General features: G+C 41.0%; 1 protein-coding gene across 1 annotated transcript in view; it reads right to left on the bottom strand.

Annotated features, from left to right (window-relative positions):
• The window catches only part of LOC100564642 (alpha-2-macroglobulin), a 68087-nt gene that overhangs the window by 15329 nt on the left and 40581 nt on the right, over positions 1-12177 (bottom strand). Inside the window, exons 19-24 of the mRNA XM_008105774.3 lie at positions 11139-11370; positions 9635-9761; positions 8441-8562; positions 6972-7023; positions 4057-4140; positions 1366-1542 (exon numbers count right to left, since the gene is read on the bottom strand). Of these exons, the coding sequence (XP_008103981.2) occupies positions 1366-1542; positions 4057-4140; positions 6972-7023; positions 8441-8562; positions 9635-9761; positions 11139-11370 (794 nt within the window). The remainder of the gene's footprint in view (positions 1-1365; positions 1543-4056; positions 4141-6971; positions 7024-8440; positions 8563-9634; positions 9762-11138; positions 11371-12177) is intronic.

Here is a 12177-nt window from a genome sequence, read left to right as displayed (position 1 = left end):
CTAAGGAACTACAATGGGGACCTCACATTGATCTTCAGGGCTGTTTGCATGTTCTCTGCACGACCCTTTTTCTGGGCAAAAAAAAAGACAGAATCTGCTCCTCCCAAAGTATTCAGGAACAGCACTGCCCACCTTTTAAATGCTTGACCTTATTACTATCAAATTCTTTTAAACTAGGCAAATGAACCCAGCAATTCCATTCAAATTGGTCCATACCAATTTATCAACTTATAATATTATTTTTCTATCCTGCCACCATCTCCCCGAAGGGACTTGGGGCGGCTAACATGGGGCCAAGCCCAAAGCAAGAACAAAATATGACAGTTAAACAATATACATAAGTAAAAACAATATCAGCATAACATTCAGGCATAATAGATAAATTAAAAACACAAAATACAAAAACCACCGTAATGACCAGATAGGGAAGGTAGTAAAAATTAACATCACCATCAATGGATAAAATGGGGGCAATCAGGTCAAAAGTGTGTGATTTCAAGAACGTTAGTAAAGTGCCTAGACAAATGTCATACTTGTATTTTATCACTTGTATTTTATCACACACAACTCTTTGGGAAGTGCAATAATGCTTGGCCTGATCAAAGGCAGTAGGAAACGAGGAAGGCCGTGTTCCAGGTGGATAGACTCAACCAAGAAAAGCCTGGCTCTGAATTGGCAAGGCCTGAAAAGGGATGTTGGTGACCAGGCCTCTTGAAGGTCCAGCATTCATAGGGTTTCCTTAAATTGAAGCCAACTTAACAACAAGTAAAAACAATAGCTGCAATTGTTTAATCTGATGATGATTGAAGAACCATCCCTTGTAGAATCGGTTCCTTGGACAGAATTATAGGAGCATCTACATTGTAGAATTAATGCAGTTTGATTTCATCTTAACTGCCATGGCTCAATGCTATGGAATCCTAGGAGTTGGACTTTTGCAAAGTCTTAAGACTTCTCTGCTAAAGAGTGCTGGTGTTGGATCAAAATACAAATCCCAGGATTCCATAGCATTGATCCATACCAGACAAAGTGGTGTCAAACTCCATTGATTCTACAGTGTAAATGTACTCAAAAGAGCTGGAAAGGCCCAAAAGGCCCATCTGTTCCAAATCCCTCACTAGCTTTAAAGTCACAGAATCAAAGAGTTGGAAGAGACCCAAAGGGTCATCCGGTCCAAACCCCTGCCAGGCAGGAAAATACAATCAAAGCACCCCTGACAGATGGCCATCCAACCTCCTGCTATTGCAGACCAAATTAAAGTTGGGAGCCCCGCAACACTGAGCTCACAACAATTCATCTATTAATGTCTGTATTCCTTCCTGCAGAAAACAAGAATAGGAATTCCAACACTTTCTCTCTCCTCACCAGACACTAGGTATCCAATAGCCTTGGACTTGATGTCCTCCGTCAGCTGCCCGGTATTATTCAGGTAGTTCAAGATGTAGATGTTGGGAGCAAAAAGGGCCAAGTTTTGTTCGCCGCAACCATAAGGCATCCGGAGGAGCTGGTGCAAGTTCTGTATGGCGCTGCCCAGAATGTCACCTGGAGCACAGGAAGAGTTAAAGGTTGAGCATCAGGATTACATGTTTTCCAAAGAGCATACTGAATTTTCCGTATCTTGGCTCAGTCAGACTGCAAAACAGTGGCTCCAGAGTTATATTTGTTGGGAATGCCGGACAACCATTGAGAAAGAGAATTTGGAAGATTGATACAATAAAGTATAACTTCAGCAAGAATTGTATATGCTCAGGGTTGGAAGGAACGCAAGAAGGATCTGTGAATTAGCTGAGAGGAACACAATGACTATGCCAAGTAAGGAGAAATCTTTGACCAACTTTTAGAATGATTGGGATTTGTTTATTATATCTTCATAGCAGCCCCTGGTGTTGCAATGGGGAGCTCCCTCTGTCAGCTCCAGCTCCATGTAGGTACATGAGAGAATCCTCCCACAAGGATGGCAAAAACATCAAAGCATCCAGGCATCCCCTGGGCAATGTCCTTGCAGACAGCTAATTCTCTCACACCAGAAGTAACTTGCAGTTTCTCAGGTTGGTCCTGACATGGGAAAAAAAATATCTCCACAACAACGATAAAGTATTTTGCCAAATGGAGGACTCATGAAACTTATTTATTTATTTATTTACAGTATTTATATTCCGCCCTTCTCACCCCAAAGGGGACTCAGGGCGGATTACAATGAACATATATATGGCAAACATTCAATGCCATCAGACAAACAATATACAGTATAGACACACATAGAGGCATTTAACATTTCCGGCTTCACAATTCTGGCCACAGAGGGAGCTGTTGCTTCACCCTCCACTAGTGACTGTACATCCTCATTCCTTTCCAGCAAGTCGCTGGCAGTTTTATGGTGTTGTAAATTAGTTAAATTAGCCTCCCGCATAAAGCGTACCTAAATTTCCTACTTGACAGATGCAACTGTCTTTCGGGCTGCATAGGTCAGCAGCAAGCTGGGCTATTTAATGGTTGGGGGCTTAACCCGACCCAGGCTTCGAACTCATGACCTCTCGGTCAGTAGTGATTTATTGCAGTTGGTTACTAGTCAGCTGCACCACAGCCCAGCCCTGTAGTAAAGTATAATAGTAATGAAATAGTAAAGTGTGGCCAAAAGTAAAACTGTTATTATGTAATATAATTTAAAGAGAGCACAACAGATAGAGCTAGAGAGTGGGAAGCTTTTGGCTCATTTGTGTGTTTTGTTTCTGCTTTTCTGTTATGTTTAATTGTTACTTAGTTGTAATCTTACAGTAGTAAATAGTTATTTCTTTTTAAGTTTTATATAGCTAAAATTTATTTGTATCTTTTTAAAAAATTACTTATTTAAAAAATGGAGGCTGTTGTCAAGCTAAAAGGGCCACTATTCACAACAGTCATGCTATCATTGACAGTGGGTACATCTCAGGCTGAGCACCTTTGATGTTGCAACTTTCATTGGTTGTGCAATCACACCAACTCCCCATCTTCACACACTAACATTTCCTTATTTTTTTATATTTATAGTGCAATTATGTAATTCCAGCATTTAAAAAAGAGGACAAATATAACAAAGGCACCTATCGCACCATGAAAGGTGATGGGAACATTGCGGGATTGGGAGTTTTATTTGTGAAAGCTAGGGATAGGAGAATCACAGAGGATGACGAGCTGCTATGGGAACTTCGTTGTCGTCATCATTATCATCGTTATTATAACTAATGTCATAATGTTTAATTACATGTCGGTTTTTCTCTTAGAAGAGAGTCACATGGCATCGTGCATTAGGGATTGTTTTCCAAAAGTGACACTCCAGTCACAATGCTGGTTTGCTTTTTTTAAATCATGTCTGAAGCTACTTGAGAACATACTGCAAGTCGCTTCTGGTCTGAGAGAAATGGCTGTCTACAGAGACGTTGCCCAGAGGATGGCCAGATGTGTCAGCTGGGAGGCTTCTCTCATATCCCCGCAAATTAAAGCTGACAAACGGAAGCTCACCCAATCTTACGAATTTGAACCAGCAACCTTCAGGCCGGTACAAGGGTTTGATCCATTGCGCCACCACGGCTGGTTTGCTTGCCTTGTGTGATAAAGTCCTAAGACTTTGTTGCATGGTGAAAGAACTAGAGAAGATCTTCAAGTGTGCAAAACAATTTAACTCAAACACAAAATCAGGATGTCTACCTATTGTATTTCTGATTTCTATGTATAATAGTGAAAGCTAAGAATTGAAGAAAGCTAATGGGAAGAGATCAACTTGTTTGTCATGTTGTGCCAAAGGAGAGTTCTACAAATTCTGCTGCTTGCTAAAAAAGACAAATAAATTGGCCTTTTTGGCAGACAGCGGATTCTCTCCAGAAGCAAAAATGATTATACCAATACTTTGGGCGTATCTGATTCATTAGGGAAAAAAACAATACTGAAGCCACTGTACCACTGAAAAGTTTGATGATATAATTCCCATTCTGAGCCAGACGGGATGAAATGTAGACTTTTTAGAGAAGACTAACGGCAACTATTCAGCAGCATAAATCAAACAGTGAGAGTATCACTTACCTAGCACACAGAATGAGGCCCTTGCCGATCCTTCCACCACATTTTCTGGTACTTTTAGAGAAACAGGTTCTGAGCGTGGGTCTTCTGCAAGGAAAACATTGATATTTTAATGGAGTTGGTTGTCTCCCCTTGCACTATTCCGCTATCCTTTCCTATGCTATCAGCCTTGGGGTGTACAGTTTTCTAAACTGCCCAATTATTGTCTTGACTGTTGACTAGCTTCATCTTTTTTTAGCTTGCTTCAAGAACTTCAGCCACTCAATCTAGAGAACGTTTCCTAGTTGTGTGACAGATCACATGCTCCCCTACCCACAAATGTATTGTGTAAAAATAACTTGCAAAAATTGAACAGAATACAGAAGGCTCTACAGTTTCGCAAGACCTCACAAAAGTGGGGAAAATATGAATATTTTAAAAAGCTTTTTAAATATCTGATAGAACATCTCTAAGGAATCTCTAGGTCTTCCATGACTCTTCTGGAAGACATTGGCCATTGAATTGTGCTGGAGGAACTAGAAATGCTCAGAGAAGTGTTCTCCCTAGGAATCTCTAGGGCCCCATCTACACTACCATATAAAATCCAGATTATCTGCTTTGAACCAGATTATATGGCAGTGTAGAGTCCTATAATCCAGCTCAAAGCAGATAATGTGGATTATATAGCAGTGTGGGAGGACCTAGGTCATCCAATGTGACTCTAGGGACAATGTTGCTCTTGAGGACTTGGAGATTCTCTGAGAGAGCATAATAATAATAATAATAATAATAATAATAATAATAATAATAATAATAATAATTTATTATTATTACCAAACATCTAAGAATTCTCACAAAATTTCACATTTGATGTACATGGATGACCTGAAGCTATATGGGAAAACGGAAACTGAAATCCAATCTCTGACCAACACTGTCCGAATTTTTAGCACTGATATCAACATGGAGTTTGGTTTGGACAAATGTTCGACAGTGGCATTGAAGAAGGGAAAAATAATTGAAAGTGAGGGCATCAATATGCCCAATGGCCAAACAATAAAGTGTCACCAGCCAGAGGCCTATAAATATCTGGGCATATTACAGCTGGACAACATCAAGCATGAACATGTGAAGATTGTGGTCAGTAAAGAATACACACAAAGGGTCAGAAAAATTCTCAAAAGCAAGCTCAATGGAGGCAACACCATCAAGGCCATAAACACCTGGGCCATACCTGTCATAAGATATACTGCTGGCATTATAAATTGGACACAGGCGGAACTGGACAATTTGGACAGAAAAACAAGAAAACTCATGACCATTCATCATTCACTGCACCCTCGCAGTGATCTTGACCGGCTATATCTGCCTAGAAGATCAGGGGGCAGAGGACTCTTACAAGTAAAACAAGCAGTCAAAGAAGAAGAACATGCCCTGGCAGAATATGTCAAGCAAAGTGAAGAACCTGCTTTGATTGAAGTCAAAAATCAGAAACTCCTCAAAGCACAGCAGACAAAAAACCAGTACAAGAAAACCGCACTACAAACTAGAGCTGACAGCTGGCACAACAAAACACTGCATGGAAAGTTCCTTGACAAAATTGAAGGAAAAGCTGATAAGGAGAAGACCTGGCTATGGCTCACAAATGGGACCCTGAAGAAGGAGACAGAAGGCCTGATCCTTGCAGCCCAGGAGCAAGCCATCAGAACAAAGGCAATTAAGGCCAAGATCGAAAAATCAGCTGATGACCCAAAATGCAGACTGTGCAAGGAAACCGATGAAACCATTGATCATATCCTCAGCTGCTGTAAGAAAATTGCACAGACAGACTACAAACAGAGGCACAACTATGTGGCCCAAATGATTCATTGGAACCTATGCCTCAAGTATCACCTCCCTGCAGTTAAGAACTGGTGGGATCACAAACCTGCAAAGGTTGTGGAAAATGAACACGCAAAGATACTGTGGGACTTCCGAATCCAGACTGACAAAGTTCTGGAACACAACACACCAGACATCACAGTTGTGGAAAAGAACAAGGTTTGGATCATTGATGTTGCCATCCCAGGTGACAGTCGCATTGAAGAAAAACAACAGGAAAAACTCAGCCGCTATCAGGACCTCAAGATTGAACTTCAAAGACTCTGGCAGAAACCAGTGCAGGTGGTCCCGGTGGTGATGGGCACACTGGGTGCCGTGCCAAAAGATCTCAGCCAGCATTTGGAAACAATAGACATTGACAAAATTACGATCTGCCAACTGCAAAAGGCCACCTTACTGGGATCTGCACGCATCATCCGAAAATACATCACACAGTCCTAGACACTTGGGAAGTGTTCGACTTGTGATTTTGTGAAACGAAATCCAGCATATCTATCTTGTTTGCTGTGTCATACAACGTCATTGTGTCAATAATTTATTTATAACCAGCTTCCATCTCCCTGAGGGGACTTGGAGCGGTGCACGTCGGGACCAAGCGCAATCAACAGATAAAACAATACAATGACAGCATATATAATTAAAACAGTAACAGTAAAATAACATTCATAAAATAAATAGCAAGCATCAGGACTAAATGGAGGGGCTATTAAGAAACTACAGGGAAGGCAGGCATGTGCAAAAACACAAGGCAATGAAATTCAGGAATAGGGTAAAGTGCTGAGGGTATATGAATAATCAAATCTGTGTATAATCAAATCCACAAAAGCATTTTTAATACAGTTGAATAAATACAGTTCCTTCACTCTGATGTTTATGGCAGGACCACAATAAGGTGTTGCCAGAGTGAAAACTGGTAAGTGAAAACTGTGCTTTCAATAGTGGTGTAGAGGAGGGAATTTCAGCAGAGGCTGCTTGCCATATAACCAGGTAGCAAATAACACTTCTCCTATTCAATTATTAAAGGCTACAGTGTTGAAAATAGTAAGACAAGGACTTACTGGCATCACAGAGGAAATGGTTGTAGACGACTTCCTTCTCAACTCCTTCAGGCTTCAAGGTGTGAAAAGGGAGAGGAAAGGGGAGAAGAGAGAGAAATGAGAAATTCACCAGGGTTGGTGTCATCCAGTGCCATAACTCCTGGTGCCACCCCCATGGAGCTCCACCCAGATCAGATGGTACCACAATGTTGTAGCTAAAATACCAGAAAATCTGACAAAATCAACAACTGTTCATAGAATCATGGAGCTGGAAGAGACCTCATGGGCCACCCAGTCCAACCCTCTGCCACATTTCTTGTTTTGACCACAGAGACATGCTGGAACATTAAGAAATTACGAGACAGGTGTTTTGTCAGGTAAAAAAATAGCAGTTTCTTTATTTGTTGCTTTCCTCACTGTATGTACTTTCCCTGGCCCAGTTCATTTTCATGCATTTTCTCAGGTCTTTTTATCAAACCATGTTTTATTTCTAATTGTGATTTTATTATGTTTTATTGATCTGTTTTTATATTGAAGTGTTTTATTACAATGTTTGTAACTACTTGGGCTTGGCCCCGTGTAAGCTGCTCCGAGTCCCTTTGGGGAGATGGAGGCGGGGTATAAAAATAAAGTTGTTGTTGTTGTTGTTGCTATTATTATTATTATTATTATTATTATTATTATTATTATTTCCCGCCTGTGGCGCAGGAGGGAGAGCAAGCCAGCTGCAATTAACGGCAATTAATCACTCTGACCAGGAGGTCATGAGTTCGAGGCCCGCTCGGAGCCTGTTTGTTTGTCTTTGTTCTATGTTAAAAGGCATTGAATGTTTGCCTATATGTGTAATGTGATCCGCCCTGAGTCCCCTTCGGGGTGAGAAGGGCGGAATATAAATGCTGTAAATAAATAAATTATTATTATTATTATTATTATTATTATTATTATTATTATTATTTCCCCTCTTCACTGGGGCTCCAGAAAGACCATATTAATCACATCTGCAAATAATCAAACCTAAAAAAGTTAAACATGCAAATTTGAAGGGCTGATTGTAATGCTATAATAATGCTTTATTTATAACCTGTCCTATCTCCCTGAGGGGACTCAGGGCGATTTCCAGCAAAATAACACAGTGGCAAACATTCAATGCCATAACAAGTAATAAATCAAACAAATGGGTATAATCTGCACCTTCCTTCCTTGTTTTTTTTAACTGCATCAATTAGGGAATTAAGGTTAATTCAAAAAGTCCTGGTGAGAGACGGCATCTTTATTCAATCTCTCAGCAGAGATAAAATTTCTTCAAGTTCAACCCAGTCACAAAAACTACAGACTGAGAGCCTCTGTGTGCTTTCTATTATATTTTGTTTTGTGTTCGGTTTTGACTTCAGCTCTTCTGGATTTTGTAAATATTTGCAGTTAAACGTGTGGCACCATCTCCCCCTGGACACACTTCACCACCAAAATGAAGGCAGCCAACACAGACATACCTCAACTATAAGTGATTTGATCAAGGTGTCCTTTTGTCCTGTCTTGGGCATCTCTACTATTTCATTTCCACATGGCTGGTCTGAACTCAAGGCTTCTGCACTTGCTGTGAATTTCACTTCGCCTAGAACAGAAAACAGCTTCCTCATTATACATCAAGCAGAGCCTTCTTTCCCAGCAATTCCGGATGTCCTGGAACCAGGGTCAGTCTGCAAGGAATTGGTTGCTGGTCTGGGGTAAGTTTTCAGGGAAGAAAGACTCAGGATGCTTCCAGACAGTGCCAAAATCTGTTTTGAAAGTGGGTTCAGTCTCGGGATATGGTCTCCTGCCATCCTCACAGCCTTCTTCTGAAGCAGATTAAGATGGCAGGTGGATGGGTGACATCCGGCAGAAGTTTTTTTAAAAAAAATCACTCCATTATGCGCTGGACTGTAATCATGCAGATGTGAATATTTTAATATAAATATAAGCAGATTTGCATGTGTGCATATGAGAGATTTTTTTTTACAAAAATCTGATCAACCGCATCACAGAGTATAAGGACTTCATCTCACGTAGTCTTCACTTCATTTCCCTGCACTGCCTAAATAAAGTTCCAAGAGGTGATGTAAGGCCACATCCAGTGGTTTTCCGTGGGACTCTGTTGTGGCAGCGCAAGGAAATGGAATGAAGACTGTGTGTTCTGGAGTTGAGTGCGACCTTACGACCAATGACAGAAGACAAATGGAAGCAAGGAAAGGCGGGAAAAGCACGTGGGATGGCTGCCATCCCTGAAAGTGGAAAGGCACGGGACTTCGACAGTAAGAAACAAAACAAGATGGTTCCCTCCACTTTTTGCCACTCCCTCTCCCATGGGATGAGATCCATAGAAGAGCTGGTTTAGAAGGCTGCAGAAGAGCTGGCACAGTAACTGTGGTGTCAAGAGTAGAGGTCCTGCCATATTAATTCTTCATTGGTTGCATGTATAGTCAGCCCTGAATATTCTTTGTGGTGAACCTCCACAAAAGTGAAAAAACACTAGTAAAAAAACATGTACATGAAAGAACACCCCTCTAAGAATTTCTTGGTCAGTGAGCAGCATGCAGGCTACATTACTGTTGTTCTCTACCTTCAAGTCATTTCCAATTTAGTTAACCCTCAGGCAAACATCTCTTCCTTTTGAGTTCAACTCCAAGAGGCTAATTCCTGCTGCTTACCAAGAGATGTGGGGGTCACCATCCAGGACAACGTTTTCCTCCCATTTGCACACACACAATGTGATTCCTCTTCTTTTCCCTCAAGGGAAGCCGTAAAGTCTGGGGATGGATCCAGCGTAATTCTGACCTATTAGTAAATACAAAAAAGGCATCACATAAGGGGCAGCAATGCAGGAAACCCTTTTTAGAATGGGATGAAGGAGGCAATCAAAACACAACTCTGAACGACACACAAATGGAGTCATAGCAGAGCTTAAGGAAGGACAATTCCAGTATCTTACACTTACCATGGCCAGTGGCTAATTCTAGCCAGGTGAAATAGGAGACAGCACTCCTGTGCTTTCAATGGGAACATCTTATTATGTAAAAGCAGGGATTTCAATACTTGGTTGTGTGACAAGCCCCACCTGCTGAAATTCCACCTTCTATGCAACTCCCTTTAACATCAGCCTAGAGTTGCCAGAATGAAACATTGGGAAGACTCCTGCCTCTTTACAGGTCAAGGAGAGAAGGGAACTTCAGCAGGTGTTACTCAAAACACAACGGAAACAAGTTGACATGTTGTTTTGTCAATAGAGGTATTAAAGGAACAGGAAGAATCTCCAGTTTTCATTCTGGGGGGTCTAGATACCACAGGATGTGTGTGAAAGAACCCCAGCTTTTGTTTGTTTCATGTGAAGTGAAATTGTAGAAATGGGAAGATGAGGACACTATCAAACACAACTAGTATAACTTTAGGCTCATATGGATTTGTTCAGCATCCCTTGGGAACCAGAAAAGTCTGCAGATAAGATGCAAAAAATTGAAATTAAATGAAAAGACTGGACTGGACTCAAAACACACGAAAGTTCTGAGGATCATAAAAATAAAGTCATCAAAAAAATGAAATAAAATGAAAAGATTGGACTGAACTCAAAATGCACAAATGTTTTGAGGATCATAAAAATAAAGTCGTCCCTCTGTGGTTTTCACACTTGTGGTTTTGATTATTTGCAATCTTGTACTATTTCCCCTAGCTCCCAAAGCTGGGGCTGCCATGTGAATATTGAAACGGTATCTCCGTCTCATGGATGTAAATAGAAGGTCTGTTTGGGAAGAAGGTATGTTGCATTTTTCTGCTCCTACCTCCCAAAGGCTATCCTGTAGATGTTCACATGGACCCTGTCATACAAGAGTCCACTGTAAATCCCGTGGCTGCCCCTTCATTTTCCCTTTGAAAACACAGTGAGTAGTCCTCACACACCACAAGGACTGCAATAGAGACATCCCATTCTTCCCAAAGGTATTTGTAGTTTTTCCATTTATAAAAAAAAAGACACTAATACCTAAAAGAGGCCAGTTATGTCTTTAAAGGGGTAGGTCTCAATGGCAAAATGTGCCAGGACCAGGGAAGGAATACAAGCCCTATGAATACTCATAAGATTGCCTTTCCTCATATCAGGCCTGGAGAGTTTAGGAATCAAGAACCAAGAGAAGCAGGTAATTGTCAAAGTGTGTTCCTCACCCGGAGACATCGTGGTAAGTATGTGAAGACGGTGACTTTCAAATGGAATATTTCACCCCGCACCACCGAATAGGGCAAGCTGGGATCAAGGAAGAAGGGCTGGAAAGCCTGGAGGTCAGCTGGACTGGCGAGGCCAAAGCCTGTCTCTGTTGACATGCAGAAAGCCCCTGCTTTCCATTCTGTGATGGTGTCTGGAATGGTGACGGGGAAGGAGCTCTCGCCAGCATCTGATCTGTTGCAGATCACAAGAAAGGAAAAGAGTGTTGAAGTTAAAAAATTTTACAGACGTATACATGAGTATCGTATTTATTCGAATCTAATGTGCCATCAAATCTAATGCACACCTCAGTTTTCAAAACCCTGAACCAAAAGAAGTATTTGTTGCCAAATGTGATGCGTGGCAGCAAAAAGTGCACTCTTTGTCATTTGGCCAGAAAAAAACAAACAAACAAAAACTTGTGCATGACAGTTGCTGCATGATAAGAATTCCTTCTTTAAAAACAAAAGTGTTTGGACACCAAAGCTTCCAGCAATGGAAAGCTTGGGGTGCATCTATGCTGTTCTCTTGATTCAAAATCCCAGAAACTTTAGTATTCAAGGTCTTGAGCCTTCTTTGCCAAAGAATGCTGATCCCTCACCAAACTCCAAATCCGAGGATTGCATAGCATTGAGTCATGGCACCTAAATTAGAGATGACATCTGTCAAAGATGCTCCTGAAGCATCTTCCCCTTTTCCTTTGGTTCAGCACTAAGGTTACCATATTACATTAAAATAATGTGCACTCTAATTTTGAAGAGTTATTTAGCCAAAAAAAAGATGAGCACTGGATTCGAGTAAATAGGGTACATAGGGTAACTCACACAACAAATAAGGACAACAATAATAATACTACTATCATGAGGGTTGGGCAGCATGATCTCTAAGGTGCATTCCCAATTTGACTGATCTAGCCTTCATTGACTGTCCAAGATAGGATCTGCATGTGTGTCTTTGGGTGATTAACAAACAAAATTTAACAAATAAAATGAGCAAAATGCT

This window comes from Anolis carolinensis, chromosome 2 (genome assembly GCF_035594765.1).
Source record: "Anolis carolinensis isolate JA03-04 chromosome 2, rAnoCar3.1.pri, whole genome shotgun sequence".
NCBI lineage: Eukaryota > Metazoa > Chordata > Lepidosauria > Squamata > Dactyloidae > Anolis > Anolis carolinensis.
This window is presented reverse-complemented; position numbering and strand designations above follow the sequence as displayed.